Raw genomic sequence first — 21,218 nt, forward strand, 5'->3', positions numbered from 1 at the left:
AAATGTAGTCCCTTCTCCTATTGTAGAGAGCCTCTGTGACCTTCCGGATGCAGCGCTGGACAGAGAACTGCGAGATGTTACCCATATCTCCTGTTGCAGACTGGAAGGATCCGCTGGCGAAGAAATTGAGGGCGACGGTGACCTTGACTGCCACTGAGAGAGCAGTGGTAGTCCTGATCTGATGCTCGAGGTCTGATTGCAGGAGGTGGCAGAGTTCTGTGACCACCTCCTTGCTGAAGTGGAGCCTTCTAATACACTGCTCCTGGTTTAATTGAAGGTAGAATTGCTTTTGGAAGAGCCTCGGAAGGTAAGGCCTCCTGTTGAGAGCCCTGATGGCTCTCCTCCTGCCTCTGGCCACATGTTCCAATCTTTCTCGCTGCCTGCGCTTCCTCCGGCGTAGATCCTGGAGGGCGAGGTCGACTGCCAGTACAGCACCCATTAATGCAAGGAAGTGCAGCACTTTGATATGTTGTGAGAATAAATATAACCAACTTTTAGTAGCCACAACACTCCTGATACATAACAACCTTTAAATGACTGAATGAATCAGTTTCACAATGTCAAACTGACAAGGAAGCAGTGAAACACCACTAACCTGACAGCTGCGACTCATTACTAATGATCCCTTTAAGTAGCACCCCTGGAGCCAGCATCCGCCTGCTTGACGCCTCCTCTCCCTGTCGCTGTCGGGGTGAGGCGCTAAGCCCTCGCCCCCGCACTACTGCATCAGCACCCCATTAGCGCCTCTGCCAGGCACTAACTAGAGACGCTAACCAACTGAATTTTTCCCCCTTAGTCTTAAGTTTATTTCTGTAAGTTAGTTAATAGTTGAACAAATAAAAGGCATGGCAGGGCGCCTCGGTCCAGCGGAATGCACATCCTGTGCCATGTGGGAAATCCAGGACGCTTCCCATGCCCTGGACAACCACATGTGCAGGAAGTGTTGTCGGCTGGAGGAGCTCGAGCGCCGGGTTATGGAGCTTGAGCAGCAGCTGACGTCACTGGATAGCACATTTCAGGAGGTGGTCACCCCGCAGCGTAAGAGTGTGCAGGCAGAGAGGGAATGGTGACCGTCAGACAGACAAAAAGGACCAGGCAGGTAGTGCAGGAGTCCCCTGAGTGCATCTCGCCCTCCAACCAGTAGGGTGAGGGCAGTGGTTCCTCTGGGAAGTACAGCCAGAGTCAAGTCCGCGGCACCACGGCTGGCTCAGTTGTACGGGGGGGGAGGGGGGGTGGAGGAGGAAGATTGGGAAGGCAATAGTGGTAGGGGATTCATAGTTAGGGGACGTGATTTCAGGATGGTATGTTGTCTCTCTGGTGCCAGGGTCAAAGATGTCACTGAGTGGCTGCAGAACATTCTGAGGGGGGAGGGTGAATAGCCAGAGGTCGTTGTCCATATCGGTACTGATGTGCCTCAATTATTCCGAGACTCGAAGTTAGCAGAACAAAAGTAAGGCTTTTATTAACTCAGAACATAACACGTAAAATAGAGAGATGTCTACCTTCAGGAGGCTGATGCCGGACTGAAGTTAGATTACAAAGGAGCCAGGTATGGGCGGAGCCCTGCACACAACCAGTTCCAGCTCATTCCAATACATAATACATGAGGACTGGGGGAAGGGAAAAGACACAGAAAGCAGGCAGTTACAAGACACAGAAAACAGGCAGTGATGAATGGAATATATTTCATCACATTCACCCCTTCTATAGATTTAGTCTGTTCGGGGGTTTGATAGTCCTCTGCGACCGACGTGGCTGTTGTGGTGCCGCGGGTGTCGGCTGGGTGTCCCCGGTAGCCTCCTGGGTCTCTGCCGGGGGTGCCGCCGGGGTTGTTGAAGGGGTAGTTGGTGGGGGTGCCGTTGGTCGATGTTCTTCCGGGGGTGATGAAAGAATAGTGGGTGGGTAAGGGTTGCTGTGATCGTCGTCGCTGCTATTGCCGTGGTTGTTGTCGATGCCGGCTGGGGCGACGTCTTTTATGGACACGGTGTCCTCCCTTCCGTCGGCGTGCCGGACATATGCGTATTGGGGGTTGGCGTGGAGTAGGTGTACTGGCTCCACGAGAGGGTCCGTCTTGTGGCCCCTCACATGCCTTCGCACGAGTACCGGACCTGGGGTGGAGAGCCATGACGGCATGGATATGCCTGAGGTGGATTTCCGAGGAAAGACAAACATTCGTTCATGAGGCGTGGCATTAGTGGCCATACACAATAGCGACCGTATCGAATGGAGCACATCCGAGAGGACTTCCTGCCAGCGGGAGATAGGGAGGCCCTTGGTCCTTAGAGCTAGAGTGACTGCTTTCCACACTGTCCCGTTCTCTCGCTCCACCTGGCCGTTACCCCGGGGGTTGTAGCTGGTGGTACGGCTCGTGGCGATCCCCTTGGACAGCATGTACTGGCGTAGCTCTTCACTCATGAAGGACGCCCCCCTATCCGTGTGGATATAGCTCGGCATACCGAACAGGCAGAACAGGCTGTTGAGGCATTTAATGACCGTGGCGCTGGTCATGTCTGGGCAGGGGAAGGCGAATGGGAAACGGGAGTATTCGTCCACAATGTTCAGGAAGTAAACATTGCGGTCGACGGACGGGAGGGGGCCCTTGAAATCTAAGCTGAGCCGCTCGAAGGGCCGTGTAGCTTTGATTAAGTGGGCTCTATCTGGGCGGTAGAACCGAGGCTTGCACTCAGCGCAAGTGCGGCAGTTCCTGGTCAGAGACCGAACTTCCTCAATCGAGTAGGGTAAGTTACGGGACTTTATGAAGTGGAACAGCCGCGTGACCCCTGGGTGGCAGAGGTCGTTGTGGAGGGTCTGTAGCCGATCCTCGGTGGCGCTGGCACACATCCCTCATGAGAGGGCGTCAGGGGATTCGTTAAGGGCCCCTGGCCGGTAAATGATGTCGTACTCGAAAGTGGAGAGCTCGATCCGCCACCTAAGAATCTTATCATTTTTAATCTTCCCCCTCTGTTTATTGTTGAACATAAATGCTACCGATCGCTGGTCGGTAAGTAGGGTGAAGCGTTTGCCGGCTAGGTAGTGGCGCCAGTGGCGCACTGCCTCCACGATAGCTTGGGCCTCCTTTTCCACGGAGGAGTGTCTGATCTCGGGGCCTTGGAGGGTCCTCGAGAAGAAAGCTACGGGCCGCCCCGCCTGGTTGAGGGTGGCCGCCAAGGCGAAGTCGGACGCATCACTTTCCACTTGAAATGGAGTGTTCTCGTCCACTGCCTGTAGCGTGGCCCGCTCAATATCCTGCTTAATGCTTTTGAAGGCGGCGTGGGCCTCAGCAGAGAGCGGAAAAGAGGATGCTTTCAAGAGGGGGCGGGCTTTGTCGGAGTAGTTGGGGACCCATTGGGAATAGTAAGAAAATAACCCCAGGCACCTTTTCAGGGCTTTGGGAGTGTTGGGCAGGGGCAGCTCCCGTAGGGGGCGCAATCGGTCGGGGTCTGGTCCGATTTCCCCATTCTCCACCACGCTGCCCAGTATGCAGAGGCGCGTGGTGTTGAAAACGCACTTGTCCTCGTTATAGGTGAGGTTGAGTTTTTGTGCGGTTTTCAGGAACCTCTCGAGGTTCGAGTCGTGATCCTGCTGGTTGTGACCGCAGATGGTGACGTTGTCGAGGTAGGGGAAGGTTGCCTGCAAGTGGTGGTCATCGACCATGCGATCCATCTCCCTCTGAAAGACCGAGACCCCGTTCGTCACCCCAAAGGGGACTCTGAGGAATTGGTAGAGGCGTCCGTTCGCCTCGAAGGCGGTGTACGGGCGGTCCTCTGGTCTGATAGGGAGCTGGTGGTACGCTGACTTGAGGTCGATGGTGGAGAACACCCGGTATTGGGCGATTTGGTTCACCATTTCTGATATGCGGGGTAGCGGGTAGGCGTCTAGTAGGGTGTACCTGTTGATCGTTTTACTATAGTCGATCACCATCCGTTTCTTCTCGCTACCCCTTACCACTACCACTTGGGCGCGCCACGGGCTGTTGCTGTGTTCAATAATGCGCTCTTTCAGGAGCCTGTCTACCTCGGTCGCGATAAACCGCCTGTCCTCCCAGCTGTACCTCCTGCTTTTGGTCGCTATTGGCCGGCAGTTAGGGGTAAGGTTCGCGAATAGCGAAGGCGGCTTTACCTTCAGGGTAGCCAGACCGCACACTGTGAGGGGCGGCTGGGACCCACCGTACTTGAGTGTGATGCTTTGGTGGTTGCACTGGAAATCCAAACCCAAGATCACGCTCGCACATAGATTCTTCATGATTAATACTTTAAAATTATCATACACAGTTCCGTTAACGCACAATTGTACCGTGCAGTAACCCAGAATGGTCGATGTCTGGGTTTTATCGGCCATAGAGATGGTACCCTGAGCAGGGACCACCTTTAGGGAGAGTTGTTGTGCCAGTTCAGTGTGGATAAAACTCTCCGTGCTTCCACTGTCAATTAAGCATTTAACCCGGCACCCGTTTACCTCGATGTCCACCATTGATTTGGATAGCGGATGCGGCCTGGTCTGGTCCACTGTGACCGATGCCACTGTAGGGCCCTGATCGAGACAAGATGGCGTCCACGCTGTCTGCTCATAAGATGGCGGACCCCACGAGGTCGGGCAAGATGGCGTCCAAGATGGCCGCTCCCACGGCGCACACGCGGCGGTGGCGGGTTTTCCGGCGGTTGGTTTTCCGGCGGGGTTCCCTCTGCACACCTTCCCGAAGTGCCCCTTCTTACCGCTCTTAAAGCAGGTGGTGCCTTTCGCCGGGCACAGGTTTCTGGTGTGCTTTGGCTGCCCGCAGAAGTAGCAGTTGGGTCCTTGACGCGTCGCGGCTGTCGTAGGGCTTCTGGGGGGAGAGCTGGGCCCCACCGGTGTCGGGCTGCCGGGCGGGGAAGATGCCTTCCAAGATGGCGGCGCCCTCGGCGCACACGTGGCGGCGTGGGCGGCGCAGGCTGAAGAGTAGGCGTCCGAGTTTCTCTGGGCCATCTCCAGGGACCGCGCGGTGTCCGCAGCCTGTTTCAGGTCCAACCCCGTTTTTTCCAGCAGTCTTTGCCGGATGTGAGTGGAGCTGAGGCCTGTGATAAAGGCATCGCGAACAAGCTCGTCGGTGTACACTGCGGCTTTTACATCTCGGCACTTACAGTCCTTGCCAAGCTTTTTCAGGATGCTTAGGAACTCCTCCACCGATTCCCCAGGTCGCTGTGCGCGAGTAGCGAGTAGATGCCTAGCATACACCTCATCCGTAGGCTGCTGGTAATGCGCCTTTAAGGTGTTGCAGGCGGCCAGGTACGTATCGGCGTCTTGGATGAGGGGGTAAACCCGGTGGCTTACCCAATTCCGTAGCATTCCGAGTCTCATCTTCGCAGTGTCCGTAGCGTCTTTGACGGCTGCGGAATTGTCCAGGAAGAATTCCACACAGTCAAACCAGTGTCCGAAGCGTGCTGATGCGTCCGGAGCATGTTGATCCAAATCCAAACGTTCGGGTTTCAGGAGTTGATCCATAGTGTTGAAAATTGAGTTAATAAAATTGATGTGCCTCAACTATTCCGAGACTCGAAGTTAGCAGAACAAAAGTAAGGCTTTTATTAACTCAGAACATAACACGTAAAATAGAGAGATGTCTACCTTCAGGAGGCTGATGCCGGACTGAAGTTAGATTACAAAGGAGCCAGGTATGGGCGGAGCCCTGCACACAACCAGTTCCAGCTCATTCCAATACATAATACATGAGGACTGGGGGAAGGGAAAAGACACAGAAAGCAGGCAGTTACAAGACACAGAAAACAGGCAGTGATGAATGGAATATATTTCATCACAGGTACCAATGACATGGGTAGAAAGAGGGATGAGGTCCTGCAGGCAGATTTTAGGGAGCTAGGAAAGTGATTAAAAAGCAGGACCTCAAAAGTAGTAATCTCTGGATTACTCCCAGTGCCACCCGCGAGTGAGTATAGAAATAGGAGGATAGAGCAGATGAATGTGTGGCTGGAGAGATGGTGCAGGAGGGAGGGCTTCAGATTCCTGGGACATTGAGACCTGTTCTGGGGAGGTGGGACCTCTACAGGCCGGACAGGTTGCACCTGAACAGAGCCAGAACCAGTGTCATTGCGGGGGGGGGAGGCGGGGGTTGGTTGCTAATGCTGTTGGGGAGAGTTTAAACGAATTTGGCAGGGGGATGGGCACCAGGATGTAGCATTAGAAAGGAGAAACAAAGTGCACAAAGGATGGGAAGAGTCAGATAGCACTAGAGTAAGAAACAGATATTAGGTAGGGTCAGACTAAGAGAGAATACAAGAAGGACTAAGACAGGTTTACAGTGCATGCGTGTAAATGCACGATGCATAGTAAATAAGGTTGGTGAGCTGCAGGCGCAAATAGCCACATGGGAATACGATGTTGTGGCGATAACGGAGACCTGTCTCAAAAAAGGGCAGGATTGGGTTTTGAATATTCCTGGATATAAGATATTCAGGAAAGATAGGGAAGGAAAGAAAGGAGGTGGGGTGGCAATATTGGTTAAGGAGAATGTTACAGTGCTGGAGAGAGAGGATGTCCTGGGGTCAAGGACAGAATCTATTTGGTTAGAGTCAAGAAACAATAGAGGTGCCATTACACTACTAGGTGCATTCTATAGGCCACCAACTAGTGGGAAAAATATGGGGGAGCAAATTTGCAGGGAAATTAGAGAGGTGCAAGAACTATAGAGTAATAATAATGGAGGACTTCAATTACCCTAATATAGATTGGGATAATAATAGTTAAAGGGCAGAGATGGGGAAGAATTTCTCAATATAACAATAGAAAATGCTGGAAAAACTCAGCAGGCCAGGCAACATCCGTGGAGAGAAAATAGAATCAACGTTTCGGGTGAACCCTTTGTCAAGACTAAAGAAGCACAGGAAATGAAATAGATTAAGAGGCCAGGCTGGGAGAGAACAAAAGAGAAGAGACATTAAGAGGTATTCAAAACGAATTTCTCAGGTGTGTTCAGGAGAACTTTCTTGCTCAGTACGTTTCCGGTCCAACGAGGAAGGAGGAATTGCTGGGAATGAAGTGGGTCAAGTGGAGCAAATTTCAGTCAAGGAACATTTAGGGAATAGTGATCATATTATCATAAGGTTTAGATTAGCTATGGAAAAGGACAGGGAACAATCTAGAGTAAAAATACTTAATTGGAGGAAGGCAAATTTCAGTGGGTTGAGAACAGACCTAGCCTGGGTAAATTGAAATCAAAGATTGGCAGGCAAAACTGTAATCGAACAATGGGCTGCCTTTAAAGAGGAGATGGTTCGGGTACAGTGGAGGTACATTCTCCAGACTGATTCCTGGGATGGCGGATTGTTCTATGACGGAAGATTGAGGAGACTAGGCCTATATTCCCTAGAATTTAGAAGAATGAAAGGTGATTTCATTGAAACATATAGGCCCGTATTTTCTGATCCCTATGGGTGTGTACGAGGTGTACCCGTAGGGACCTCGCAAGTGCCGATTTCAGGCATGCGAAGCACATGCGCTGAAAACCAGCACTTCCAATCTTGCAAGAAACTAAGGGGGAAAAATTGGGTTGCACCCCCTTTGGGTTAAAGGGGAGGGGCCTTGCGCAACGTGAACTGGGGCCCAGTTGGGCCACCAGGGAGCGGGGTGCTGGCAAAAGAGCCCGGCACTCAGAGGGCAGAGGGGGCAGGTGCTGGCAGGCAGCCAGCAAAAAAAATGGCCGCCCAGCACCTCCCCTTTAAATTTCGCCACCCCGGCCGCACGTACGCCCCCCTGACCCTGTCGGACATAGTGGTACGTCAGGGGGCGCGACCGAAGTTTGCGGCCGGGGCGCTGCGCACAGGGCGATGATGTCATTGCTGGAGGCACAGCGCCACAGGGCGCTACCGGCGCCCCAAAGCAACCGAATCTTTCCCCCTAAGACTGTAACCGAAAAGTGTGGAGAGTATGTCGGTTAACCATTTCTCTAAGCAATGTGTAATCAGGCTCACCTAATGTCTCCTAGTGTTATCCTGCGATTGATTTCTCTTTATATTATAGGAATCGTAACCTTCAGCTTTTGCCTGTTCAATGAGGAACTAGAAGTCAACTTAGATGCAGTGACCACTGATGAATTAAAACCTTAAAGCAATGGTCAGTTTAGACAATAAACCTAATTAAAAGACACTCCAATGCTTTAATTAATTAATAACAAGTTCTGCAGAAGGGAACATCTGAGACTACAAAATTCTTCAATCCAAAATTCAGAAGCAGGAGATTGGTATGGAATGGTACAGATTTATAATGAGTAGTTTCGCTTGGTAGAATAGCAACAAGAGTCAAACTATCGATAAGATAACCCAGTAGGGGAGTTGTACCAGTTTATGGAAAAAGAACTCGTTAAAAGTTATCTTTTGATTAGGGACAAGGGAAGCAGATCATTAACATTCACCTTATATGGAGTTGTATTAGGTAATGCAGAAAGGTATGGATTGGTACGTAGAAGGGGTAAGGAAAAGGTCTAAAAAGTGGGTGTTTGAGGGCGATTTTAACCCTACCCGCTCAGCAGAAACCTGACGAGTGGGCAGGTAAAACCGCCCTGGCTCTTACCTGTCCGAAAGCCGCCATGATCGCGACATCGGCAATTTTAACCTGAGCAGGCAGCAAGGACATACACCCGTAGCCAACAGGGTCCTTCTTTACAAATGCATGTTGCGGCTTGATGACATCATTGAGACCCGACTGTAATTTTAACTCAGGCCTGAGCGGGGAATCCTCCTGCAGTTAAAATCGGGGCCTATTAGGATTCTATGGCCTGCAGTCTGCATACGAGCTCCCAGTTGTAACATGTTTGAGTTCTCTGGCTAAACCTGCAAGGTCTTATTGTAGGTACTGCTGTTAAATATATTTTTAATTATTGTATGCTTAATTAATCTGTGACATCTGGCATTCGATGTGGCAAACCCTATTGATTTGAGGAGTAAATTATATAACGATAACTTGCATTTATATAGTGCCTTTAACTTAGTAAAACGCCCCAAGGCAATTTACAGGAGCGTTATCAAACAAAATTTTACACCGAGCCACATAAGGAAGTATTAGGACAGGTGACCAAAAGCTTGGTCAAACAGGTAGGTTTTAAGGAGCGTCTTAAAGGAGGAAAGAGAGGTAGAAGCGGAGAGGTTTAGGGAGGGAATTCCAGAGCTTCGGGCCTTGGCAGCTGAAGGCGCGGCCGCCAGTGGTGGAGCGATTATAATCAGGGATGCTCAAGAGGCCAGAATTGGACGAGTGCAGAGAACTAGGAGGGTTGTAGGGCTGGAGGAAGTTACAGAGATAGGAAGGGGCAAGGCCATGGAGGGATTTGAACATAAGGATGAGAATTTTAAAATCGAGGCATTGCTTAACCGGGAGCCATTATAGGTCAGCGAGCACAGGGACTTGGTACGAGTCAGGACATGGGCAGCAGAGTTCTGGATGAACTCAAGTTTATGGAGGGTGTAAGATGGGAAGCCGGCCAGGAGAGCATTGGAATAGTCGAATCTAGAGGTAACAAAGGCATGGACAATATAAGTAAAAACACACGCATTTACCTCCTCCTCTAACAAGCGTTCTTGTTGAATTGTGTTCCGGCAGCGATCAAGACACTTCAGGTAGCCGGAATTTTGTGGTGGTTGATGGAGTGCCAGTCGTATTGCCCACCTATGAAGAGGCTGTGTGCAACTACACAAATAATGGCTCCGCACCGGAGGTCATGGCCCCTGCGGGACAGGGGGACGAGGCGACACAACAGGATGACCAGAACCCTCCGGCCTACCCTGGCCGTGCAGCTGACCTGGTTGTAGCAGCGAATCCCACGGCCCGGCCTGGCCACTTGGACTGCTCGGGGGGTGGGGAAGCAGAGGATTCGTCACCATCGATGTCGTTCAGTACCGCGGCAACACACCCGATCACGGAGGAAATCAACGACGGCCCAGAAACAGAGAGAACAGCTTCAACGTCGCCCAGTATTAACATCGCAGACGGTGAGTGTTCAGCACCAGACGCTCCCTCACAGAATGAAAGGAACCGCCAGGTTAATCGAGCGGGGCTTTTAATTTTGTGTATTTAATGGCAAACCGCAGAGGGCAAATGGCTGGGCAGGAGGGGTGAGTGGCGGATCATGGGAAGAGATGCTGGGGCTTGCTGAGAGCTTAGGAAGACTTGGAAAGTTGACATTGGAGAAAATGTGGGCAAGTTACGGGGTTCCCAACGGAGGAGAATTCGGTGAGGCCTAGGCAACTGACAACATGGCCATCAATGATGGGGCGAAGGAGGGGGAGAGGCACAAGTGATTGACATTAGAAGAGCGGAGAGTTTGAGACGGGTTTTAGGTCAGGAGGAGGTTACAGAGATAGTGAGAGACGAGGCCATGGAGGGATTTAAATGTAAGGATGAGAATCTTCATTTGAGCGGGACTTGGTGTGGTATAGAATACGGGAAGCAGAGTTTCAAATAATGGGGGTTTGTAGAGTTTGTTGGGGTTTTGTAGAGTTTGTTGGGGTTTTGTAGAGTTTGTTGGGGGTTTGTAGAGTTGGGGGGTTTGTAGTTGGTTGGCGGTTTGTTGCATTGATTTTGTTTGTTTATGTTTGTACAGCTGGTTGGGGTCTGTTAGGGTAACTGTGGTGTGTTGCAGTGAGTTTAACCTCTGTTGGGGTAATTGGGGTTTATTCCAGTAGGTTAAATCCCCATCGGGGTGATTTGGGTTTTTTGTAATGCATTAAATCTCCATTGTGGGAAATGAGTGGGGAAGTCCCTCACTCCATTTTAACTGCCCCCCCCCCCAACCTCTGGTTTCCGCCAGGCAGAGGGAGTTAAAATCGGAGCCATAATAGTGTCCGAAAGTATCCTTACTCTCTTAACAAAGACTGAAGGTATCACACGAGCAACTACAGCCAAGAGTAGGCACAGTTTTAAGGGAGGGAGATTCACCTACAGTTACTAGGGTGGAATATTACCAGCGAAAAACAACAGACTAAAGATAGACTACAGGGTATTGGTGAGACCACACCTGGAGTACTGCGTACAGTTTTGGTCTCCTTATTTAAGGAAGGATATACTTGCATTAGAGGCAGTTCAGAGACGATTCACTAGGTTAATTCCAGAGATGAGGGGGTTGACTTATGAGGAAAGGTTGAGCAGGTTGGGCCTATACTCATTGGAGTTTAGAAGAAGGAGAGGTGATCTTATTGAAACATATGATACTGAGGGGGCACGACAAGTTGGATGCAGAGAGGATGTTTCCCCTCATGGGGAAATCTAGAACGCGGGGGCACAGTTTTAGAATAAAGGGTCGCCCTTTTAGAACTGAGATGAGGAGGAATTTCTTCTCTCAGAGGATCGTAAATCTGTGGAATTCTCTGCCTCAGAGAGCTGTGGAGGCTGGGTCATTAAATACATCCAAGGTGGAGATAGACAGATTTTTGCAAGATAAGGGAGTGAAGGGTTATGGGGAGCGGGCGGGGAAGTGGCTTTGAGCCCAGGATCAGCCATGGTCTTATTGAATGGCGGAGCAGGCTCGAGGGGCCAAGTGGCCTATTCCTGCTCCTATTTCTTATGTTCTTATGTGCCACGCGGTGTGCCTTGTGTGATGATGATCTCTTTTTCTTTTTAATCATTCTCCCTCTCCCCAAATCCAAGCTTCCCCATGGGTGGGAGGGGGCAGCAGCACTCTGAAGACAGGAGGCAGTGGCATCGCAGAAGAAGCAGAGGCTCTACCCACTGTAACATAAGGAGGCGCAACACCTGACACAGAGCCACTGTCTTTTTACTATTTGTGGCCCCCTCTCCTTCCCCCACCACCCCACCAAGCTAAATCCCCTTCACCCCACTTGTCTACCCATCTCTCCACTCTGCTGCTTCAACACCTCAGTGAAGAGAAAGTTGGACCCGAGTGATTTTGGTTGGGTGTGAAATTATGTCAGTTCCCCTCATCCCTCGTCCCACATCAGGGTGGCGGCTGTGGAGATCCGTCCCATAGTCATTGGTTCTTGGTTCTCCAACCTCAACGCAATGGGCTGTATACTTTCCTTCATTCAAGACCCTTCTGATGCAGATTAATTTTTTTTCTAACTCTGAGCAAGTCAGGTTGAGTCGCTATCCTGGATGTTGAAGAGAATAGACTGGGAGGTGGGGGGGTGGGATTGGGAGATACTACAGGTCAGACACTGTTGACGTTGACAGCCAAGCTTGGGGAATCCTTTCGAACATCTGTTCATAGAATCGTACAGCACTGAAGGAGGCCATTCAGCCCATCGTGCCTGTGCCAGCTCTTTGAAGGAGCTATCCAATTAGTCCCACTCCCCTGATCTCTCCCCATGGCCCTGCAAATTTCTCCTTTTCAAGTATTTATCCAATTCTCTTTTGAAACTTACTGTTGAATCTGCTTTTACCACCCTTTCAGGCAGAGCATTCCAGATCACAACAACTCACAGAGTAAACAAATTCTCTTCATTTTCCCCCTGGTATTTTTTGCCAATTATCTTAAATCTGTGTCCTTTGGTTACCAGCCCTCCTGCAGTTTCTACCTTATTTACTCTATCAAAACCCTTCATGATTTTGAACACCTCTATTAAATCTCCCTTTAGCCTTCTCTGCTCTAAGAAGAACAACCCCAGCTTCTCCAGTCTCTCCACATAATTGAAGTCCATCATCTCTGGTACAATCTGGTAAATCTCCTCTGCACTTCCTTCTGCTTGGTTGTTGACCTTTGACCCAAAGCTTTAACCCAGCATTGCCAGGTGGGCCAAAGCTTCACCAGAGGCTCCAGGTGGCAGCTTTTGACCTTAGGCACTTCCGGGGATGAGGAGGAGGAAGGCAAGACATGGAGAAGGAGGGAGGGGGGACACCTACACACTGGATCCTCTTTCTAGCAGCTCGACCTCTGTCTGAGTGGGCTCGATACTTCCCTGTGACAAAGCCTGGATTAGGGAACAGAGAGAGAACGATTAACAGGAGAGGTTTTCAGTCGCCTGGGAAAGAAAACTTTTTTTTTTCTCAACAAAACCTCTTCACTTCCCCCCAGCCCGGGTGGAGCCTCCCAGTCGGCCCTCTCAGGTGGGTAGACTGTTTCCTGCTGTCTCTGGTGGAGGGCTATTCTATGCTTTCTGTGATCTATTTTTGAATTTTTCGACTCCTCCACAGGTTCCCCATGAGGGCCCATTCCCAGGATTCATCTCCTTCCTCTGTCATTCCTTTCTTGTGTTATGTGTTCCTTGTTTTCTCTCTCTCTCGCTCTCTTTCTCTCTCCCTCTCGGCATGTTATTTTTTCTTTTGATACCTACATTTTTCTCTCTTTCCCCCCTTCCCTTTTGGGTTTCCTCCTTTCTGAATTCTTGTTAGGGAAGGCTATTCGACCAGGTGGGGTCAGGTGATGCTGGTCCTTGTGTGCTGCTGGCAGTGGTCTCGTACTTTGTCCTGCGCTGTCGTTGCCTCCTGTTCTTTGAGTACTGATGCTGGTGTTGGTACTGAGCTCAAACCATCCCCTCCCCCCCCTCCTCAATGCTGAAGCCTGGATTGCGGATGAGAGGATCGCTAATAAAATGTACTGCAGGTGAGTGGACCAGTCTTGTTGTTTTCTTTCACTTCTGTCGTCTTCCCTGAACATCCCTGGACAACGTGGTAGCCGGGCAGCCTCGCTGTAAGGCTTTGCTGATGGAAGAAAAATCGAACTTTGGTTCAGTTATTGAGTATATTCAAGGCTGAGATAGATAGACTTTTGGATTTGCAGGGATTCAAGGGATATGGGGATCAGGCAGAAAAGTGGAGTTGAGGCCGAAGATCTTATTGAATGGCGGAGCAGGCGCGAGGGGCTGTATGGCCTACTCCTGCTCCTATTGCTTATGTTCTTAAGAGCTTGCATTTATACAGCATAATTTCATGACCTCAGGACACCACAATGTGCTTCACAGCCAATGGAGTACTTTTAAAATGCAGTCACTGTTGTAATGTAGGAAATGGCTCTCTACCACCTGCTGCTGGGAGGGGAATAAAATAGTTGTGTGTATGCACCTGTGGGTGTGGGTGAACCTGTATATGTGTGTGTATGTATGTGTGTGTGTAAACAAGCTGTTTTAATGTCCTTTTATTTGACAATGAGGTCCTGTTGAATCAGGAGTCAAGTCCCAGTATAAGATTGGTGGAGACTGCACCCTTTCCCCGATTGCTGGTTCATTGAGAGTCCTCAGAATTTGGTCTCACACATGTGGTACAACAGGTACTGTGGACCCAGGACTGGGTGCAATACCAACACGGTGCAAGTCTCTCCTGGGGCACCGCCCATTATAAGCAGATAGCCGACACCCACCAGTCCCAACACTCCCCTCCCCCCAACCACCAGTCACCACCCCCTGACCACCACTCCCTCACCCCCTGACCGCCACTTCCTCATCGCCTGATCGCAACCACCACCACCACCACCACCACCACAGGGAGAGTGGTTTACTGTGAGAGAAACGGTTTGGTGTCAGCCACTGTGCAATGAGGTGACACCTCCTGCAAGGCCTCGTCCTGCGAAGATTCCAGTGGCTCATTGGGAAAGCGGGTAATTGGAGTGTGGATAATGGCGGTTTCACCACATAACACTTAACTAAAAAGAGATCTTTTATCAGTCGGGAATGTGCATTTCTGTGGCTGGGACCGCTTCTGCTTGTCACAGGGAGGAGCAGTAAAATAGGCTGTTAATGTTATCTAAATTTCAGCATCAATGCCAAGTTTGTCTTAGAGTTTTTTTATTCATTCTCAGGATGTGGGCATCGCTGGCAAGGCCAGCATTTATTGCTCTTGAGAAGGTGGTGGTGCAGTCCATGTGGTGAAGGTACTCCCACAGTGCTGTTAGGGAGTGAATTCCAGGATTTTGGCACAACAATGATGAAGGAACGGTGATATATTTCCAAGTCAGGATGGTGTGTGACTTGGAGGGGAACTTGGAGGTGGTGGTGTTCCAATGCGCCTGCTGCCCTTGTCCTTCTAGGTAGTAGAGGTCGCAGGTTTGGGAGGTGCTGTCGAAGAAGTCTTGGCGAGTTGATGTATTGCATCGTGTAGATGGTACACACTGCAGCCACGGTACGCCGGTGGTGGAGGGAGTGAATGTTTAAGGTGGTGGATGGGGTGCCAGTCAAGCGGGTTGGTTTGTCCTGGATGGTGTCGAGCTTCTTGAGTGTTGTTGGAGCTGCACTCATCCAGGCAAGTGGAGAGTATTCCATCACACTCCTTACTTGTGCCTTGTAGATGGTGGAAAGGCTTTGGGGAGTCAGGAGGTGAGACACTCACCGCAGAATACCTGGCCTCTGACCTGCTCTTGTAGCGATGGCATTTGTGTGACTGGTCCAGCTGAGTTTACAGATAGATATACAATGTGATATATAGGGGTAAATGTCATGCATTAGCATGTAAGGAAGAAAGACCTTGTATTTCTATAGCATCTTTCACAACCTCAGGACGTCCCAAAGCACTTTACAGCCAATAAAGCACTTTTGCTGTACAGTCACTGTTGTAATGTAGGAAATGAGGCAGCCAATTTGCACACAGCAAGGTCCCACAAACAGCAATGAATAAATGACCAGATAATTTGTTTTATGTGTTGGTTGAGGGACAAATAATGGCCAAGAACTGGGGAAAATTTCCCTGCTCTACTTCGAATAGTGTCATGGGATCTTTTATGTCAAGCTGAGAGGGGAGACGGGGACTCAGTTTAACGTCTCATTCGAAAGACGGCTCCTCTGACCATGCAGCACTCCCTCAGAACAGCACTGGAGTGTCAGCCTGGATTACATGCTCAAATCTGTGGAGTGGGGTTGAACCCTCGACCTTGTCACTCAGAGGCGAGAGTGCTACCACTGAGCCATGGCATGTAAATAGACAGATCTATAATATAGGTTGTATAGGGGGGTAAATGTCACGTGCTTGTGGTCCTGACGCAGGGCTTCATGACGGGTGGAGAGGTCAATGTGCAGGATTCGACGCCCGCACCCAAATGCCTGACATGCCCTCCCATCGCACAAAGCTCTACCTCAGGAGCAGAAGCTCATACAAGTTGATGTTTCCACTTGTGGGGGAGACCATAACTGTGGGCCATAAATATAAGGTACTCATGATTCAGGAGAAACTTCTTTATCTAGAGAGTGGTTAGAATGTGGAGCTCTCTACCACAAGGAAATGAAAGAAAGAAAGACTTGCATTTATATAGCGCCTTTCACGACCTCAGGACGTCCCAAAACACTTTACAGCCAATGAAGTACTTTTTGAAGTGTTGTCAATGTTATAATGTAGGAAACGTGGCAGCCAATTTGAGCACAGCAAGATCCCACAAAAAGCAATATGATAATGAGCAAATAATCTGGGTTTTTTTTAAGTGATATTGATTGAGGGCTAAATATTAGCCAGGACACCAAGGAGAATTCCCCTGCTCTTCTTCGAAGTAGTGCCATGTGGATCTTTTATGTCCACCTGAGAGGACAGATATCTCTTCCGAAAGATGGCATCTCTGACAGTGCAGCGCTCCCGCAGCACTGCACTTGAGTGTCATTCTAGATTTTTGTGCTCAAGTCTCTGGAGTGGGACTATGAATCCACAACCTTCTGACTCACAGGTGAGAGTGCTACCCACTGAGCCACAGCTGACACTGCAAGGAGTGGTTGAGGCGAATAGCACAGATGCATTTAAGGAGAAGCTCGATAAACACATAAAGGAGAATGGAATAGAAGGATGTGTTGATAGGGTGAGATGAAGAGTGGTGGGAGGAGGCTCGAGTGGAGCAAAAACACCAGCATGAACCTGTTGGGCTGAATGGCCTGTTTCTGTGCTGTACACGCTAAGTAACTGGATGTAATTTACTTTGTCGTTTCCCCTTTAATCGCAGCCTCTGCTCCTCTCACACAGGAATCCCATTGCTGGAGAATGACTCCTAGTCTGCACCACACCAGCCATCAGATTACAGGTGACCAACCTGCGTTTGAGCACCACACGAGGGCGAGAGGGCAGATCCACTTATTCATTGTGGATGATAAATTCACATCGTTCTGTATCCAAGAGCCTGTGAGAAGAATTATCGAACTCTCTATATATCGGAGAAATTATTTTTTAATCGCCATCCATCTGCAGACTGTCACAGCTCGGAGATTTGCTGCTCTCCCAGGCTCCTTTATTTACTCTGCCTTTTGCGAGTAGGAGATTTTAAAAGGAGATGAGCAAAGTGGAAGTATTATGAAGCCACCACATCTTAAAAGGAGCAAGTATGCTGTGGCAAAAATGGGTGGTGGAGAAACTAAGCTCACCTCAGCCGCACTGAAATCGCAGGAGAGAGTGGTGGGGACGGAGGGCAGGGGGCGCAAGCAGAGGCCATGGACATTTAAGCTGGCAGAGAGGGAAATGGGAGAGAGTTATCCCGGCTACACTCCCAGATCTCCTGATGATAGGCCTTGGCAGGAGAGCTGAGAGCAGATCACCCACAATAAGCCCGATTACCGAGGGTAAACATCCCCGATTACCGAGGGTCACCCCCCCCTTCAGTTGCTAAGGGCAGTTATCCCTCCAGTTGCTAAGGGCAGTCATCCCTCCAGTTGCTAAGGGCAGTCATCCCCTCAGTTGCTAAGGGCAGTCATCCCTCCAGTTGCTAAGGGCAGTCATCCCTCCAGTTGCTAAGGGCAGTCATCCCTCCAGTTGCTAAGGGCAGTCATCCCCTCAGTTGCTAAGGGCAGACATCCCCCAGTTGCTAAGGGCAGTCATCCCTCCAGTTGCTAAGGGCAGTCATCCCTCCAGTTGCTAAGGGCAGTCATCCCCTCAGTTGCTAAGGGCAGACATCCCCCCAGTTGCTAAGGGCAGACATCCCCCCAGTTGCTAAGGGCAGACATCCCCCAGTTGCTAAGGGCAGACATCCCCCCAGTTGCTAAGGGCAGTCATCCCCCCCCCCCGTTGCTAAGGGCGGACAACTCCACCCCCCCCCCGTTGCTAAGGGCGGACAACCCCCCAGTTGCTAAGAGTAGTCATCTTCCAGTTGCTAAGGATAGTCATCTTCCCTGTAGCTGATAAACACCTTTGCTGGAGTGTTTGAGGCGTACAGCTCCTTTAAACCCACATTACATTCGATACTGAAGGTCATTCGATGAGCAGTGTCTTTTGCGTTAAAGAATTTTGATAGCGATAAAACTGCTGGACAGCATTACAGTGGAGCCAGAAACAACGAGACTAACTCCACACACACACACATGCATTCAGTACATTTTGCTGCGATTGCACCAGCAGCATAAAGATTTGAAAGAGAATGAATGTAATATATTTCTATTATATAATAATAAAAGGAGTAAGAAATATACTGGAACTAGGTTGTGAGTTCTTCCTTATAAATCGCTTCTGTCCAGGACCCACAGCTGATACGGGTTGGCAGTCCCACTCGGAGGCCAAAAGGATTGCTGTGTGCCAAATGCAAAGATTCACAGGGCTAGAAATTCAGTTGGTTGCGCCAGCCGTTAGTGCCTTAGGAGGAGTAGATGTCGAGCGCTAGGCGCTTAGCGCCCGGGCGCAGCGCGATCTGCGCCTCGCCCCAACTTCAGTAGACATTTTGCGCCGGCGCAAAGTCTTTGCGCGCGCTCAGCTGCGCGCGCAGATCATGACGTCATTTCCTCGTGCAACGCCCTTTGTGCGCCCCCAACCGGAACTTCAGTCGCGCCGGCCCATTGTGCGCCTGGCGGCCCTCGCGACTGTTGAGTGGAACGGTGCTCAGCCGATGCGGGCCGCGGGGAGCGCAAATTAAAGGGCACTTCACCTGCACTATAAAAGGCTGCCATTTTGCAGCACTCATTCTTGTGATACGGATCTTTGGAGAGAGACCAAGGTAGAGAGCTTACTGCTTTGGCCCAACACTAGGACAGGTACTTCTGGCTTCAGGCCACAGCTTTGCAATTGTCTTTGCCTTCATTCATATCTCATTGTTTGCCAGCATATTATGGGGGCTGCGATGGGTGTCAACGCAGGCTTTCACAATTACATCCAAAGGGCTCACAGACGCCGTGAGACAGTGCGAGCCCTGGCTAGACGGAGAGGGGGCAACAGGCGTCGCCAAGGGAGGCCTTACCCACCCAGGGTCTACCGCCAGCAGTTCTCCTATCTCAACATGTCTGACGACCAGTGTGTTAGGAGGCTGCGATTCCGAAGGGAGGTGGTCACAGAGATCTGCCAGCTGCTTCGGAGAGATCTGCAGCCACAGCTGAGGTGCAGGACGTCTCTGTCGGTGGCAGTGAAGGTGACGGTGGCTCTCAACTTCTATGCCACCGGCTCCTTCCAATCCGCTGCTGGGGACATTGCTAACATCTCCCAGTTCGCCGTGCATTGCTGCATCCGCCAGGTGACCAATGCTCTTTTCAGAAGGAGACGTCAGTTCATCTCCTTCCCCATGACCCTGGACAAGCAGCAACAGCGTGCAATGGGATTTGGAAGAATAACGCGCTTCCCCATGGTGCAGGGCGCCATTGACTGCACGCATGTGGCTTTGCGGGCACCTGTGGAGAATGCCGAGGATTACCGCAACCAGAAGGGCTACCATTCCCTCAACGTACAGCTGGTGTGTGACCACAGGCAGCTCATCCTAGCTGTCAATGCCCGCTTTCCAGGCAGCAGCCACGATGCCTTCATCCTGCGACAGACTACTGTGGCTGACATGTTCCAGGCACAGCCTCAGCCACGAGGATGGCTTATCGGGGACAAAGGCTATCCTTTGTGTACCTGGCTCATGACCCCGCTCCGCGCGCCCAGGACCCCTGCTGAAGAGGCATACAACGAGAGCCATCAAGCGACCAGGAACATCACCGAACAAGCAATCGGCGTCCTGAAGCAACGGTTCCGCTGCCTGGATCGTTCCGGCGGAGCCCTGCAGTATTCGCCGGAGCGAGTCTCCCATTTCGTGGTCGTTTGCTGCATGCTGCACAACCTGGCTATCCGCAGGACTCAGGCATTGCCACCACAGATTGGAGCACCACCGCAGGAGGAGGAGCAGGAGGAACAGGAGGAGGCGGACCAGCACAGGAGGGAGGCACAAGGTCCAAGGGCCGCCCGTCGGCGGCTTATTGAACATAGGTTCTAGGCCCCCCTCTCAGGGAATGGCTTGTGCCAATGAAAGAACATGAATGCAGCCGCTCCGCAAGCCCTCAGCCGGTCAAGGCAACAAAAACTTCAAAGTTCAAACATGGACAATCTGATTAAAGAAAATTCTTTATTCCACAAACTCTGTGCCCTTCCCACATGACAAACAGAAACAGAAAAAAAAACCCAAAAACAGTCAGACACATAACTCGCTCCCACAACCTGGAGAGGATTAACAGAACAGTGAAACAAAAAAGACCGTCATCCTCGGCCTTCATAAAAACAAACACAACATCCTCGGCCTTCATAAAAACAAACACAACATCCTCGGCCTTCATAAAAACAACACATTTGCCCACACCTTCTACTTTTTGGCCCGCGAGGGCGATGCCTTGCGCATACTTGTGCGGCCCCTGCCCGCCCTGCTGCTCCTCCTCAATTGGAGCCCAGTGGCTGCAGCCAGGCTGGGGGAAGGCTCCTGAGAGGCACATGGCGAGACGGCAGATGCCCTTGGGGGTCGGCCTGCACGAGCTCTGGCCCTCGAGGGGCCGGCTGGTGACTGCTGCAGCTGTGGCTGGGCGGCATCAGTGTGTCCAGCAGCTGGTGGCAGCTGCACTGGTGGAGTGGCAGTGTCGGCTGCAGGAATGGGGGCAAGCTGGCTGATGGCAGGCGCTCGCTGGTCGCCTGATACAGTGGCAGTCGCCCGGGCCAGCACTGCAGCATGCGCAGCAAACTGCTGAAGGACAGCCCGCTGGGCTGCTGCAGGGCGGCGGGTGCCCTGGCGATGCCTGGCTGATGCAGCCAGTGTGGCACCAGTTAGTGCCCGTGCTGCCCTGGTCTGTGACCGCATAAGACCAGCCAGTGACTGGACGGCACGACTGAGCACTTGGGTACTCGCCGACTGTGCTGCCCTGAATTCCTGGAGACTCCTGGCCTGGGCCTGGACAGCACGAGTGAGCACTTGGGTACTCGCCGACTGTGCTGCCCCGAATTCCTCCACACTCCGAGCCAGTGACTGTATGGAGTCAGGCATCCGTGCCACTACCCCCATGAGCTCCGTGTGCCTGCGCTCCGAGTCGACGGCCATTTCCTCTAGGAGGCGCACCTCCTCTGCGCTGACCGTCGCAGGACTGGAGGCCGCACTCACCCTCTGGGGAGAA

At 51.1% G+C, this 21,218-nt stretch overlaps 1 protein-coding gene across 1 annotated transcript in view; it reads left to right on the top strand.

Moving 5' to 3' along the window:
• Positions 1 to 18,282, top strand: part of susd4 (sushi domain containing 4) — a 79,250-nt gene extending 60,968 nt beyond the window's left edge. Inside the window, exons 7-8 of the mRNA XM_085998242.1 lie at positions 9,583 to 9,971; positions 16,864 to 18,282. Coding sequence (XP_085854368.1) covers positions 9,583 to 9,971; positions 16,864 to 16,892 — 418 coding nt within the window. The 3' untranslated portion in view covers positions 16,893 to 18,282. The remainder of the gene's footprint in view (positions 1 to 9,582; positions 9,972 to 16,863) is intronic.
• The last annotated feature ends 2,936 nt before the right edge of the window (positions 18,283 to 21,218 follow it).

Source organism: Somniosus microcephalus, chromosome 9, assembly GCF_052327205.1.
Source record: "Somniosus microcephalus isolate GS21.2 chromosome 9, FLI_Smic_1.0, whole genome shotgun sequence".
In the NCBI taxonomy this organism is placed as follows: Eukaryota; Metazoa; Chordata; class Chondrichthyes; order Squaliformes; family Somniosidae; genus Somniosus; species Somniosus microcephalus.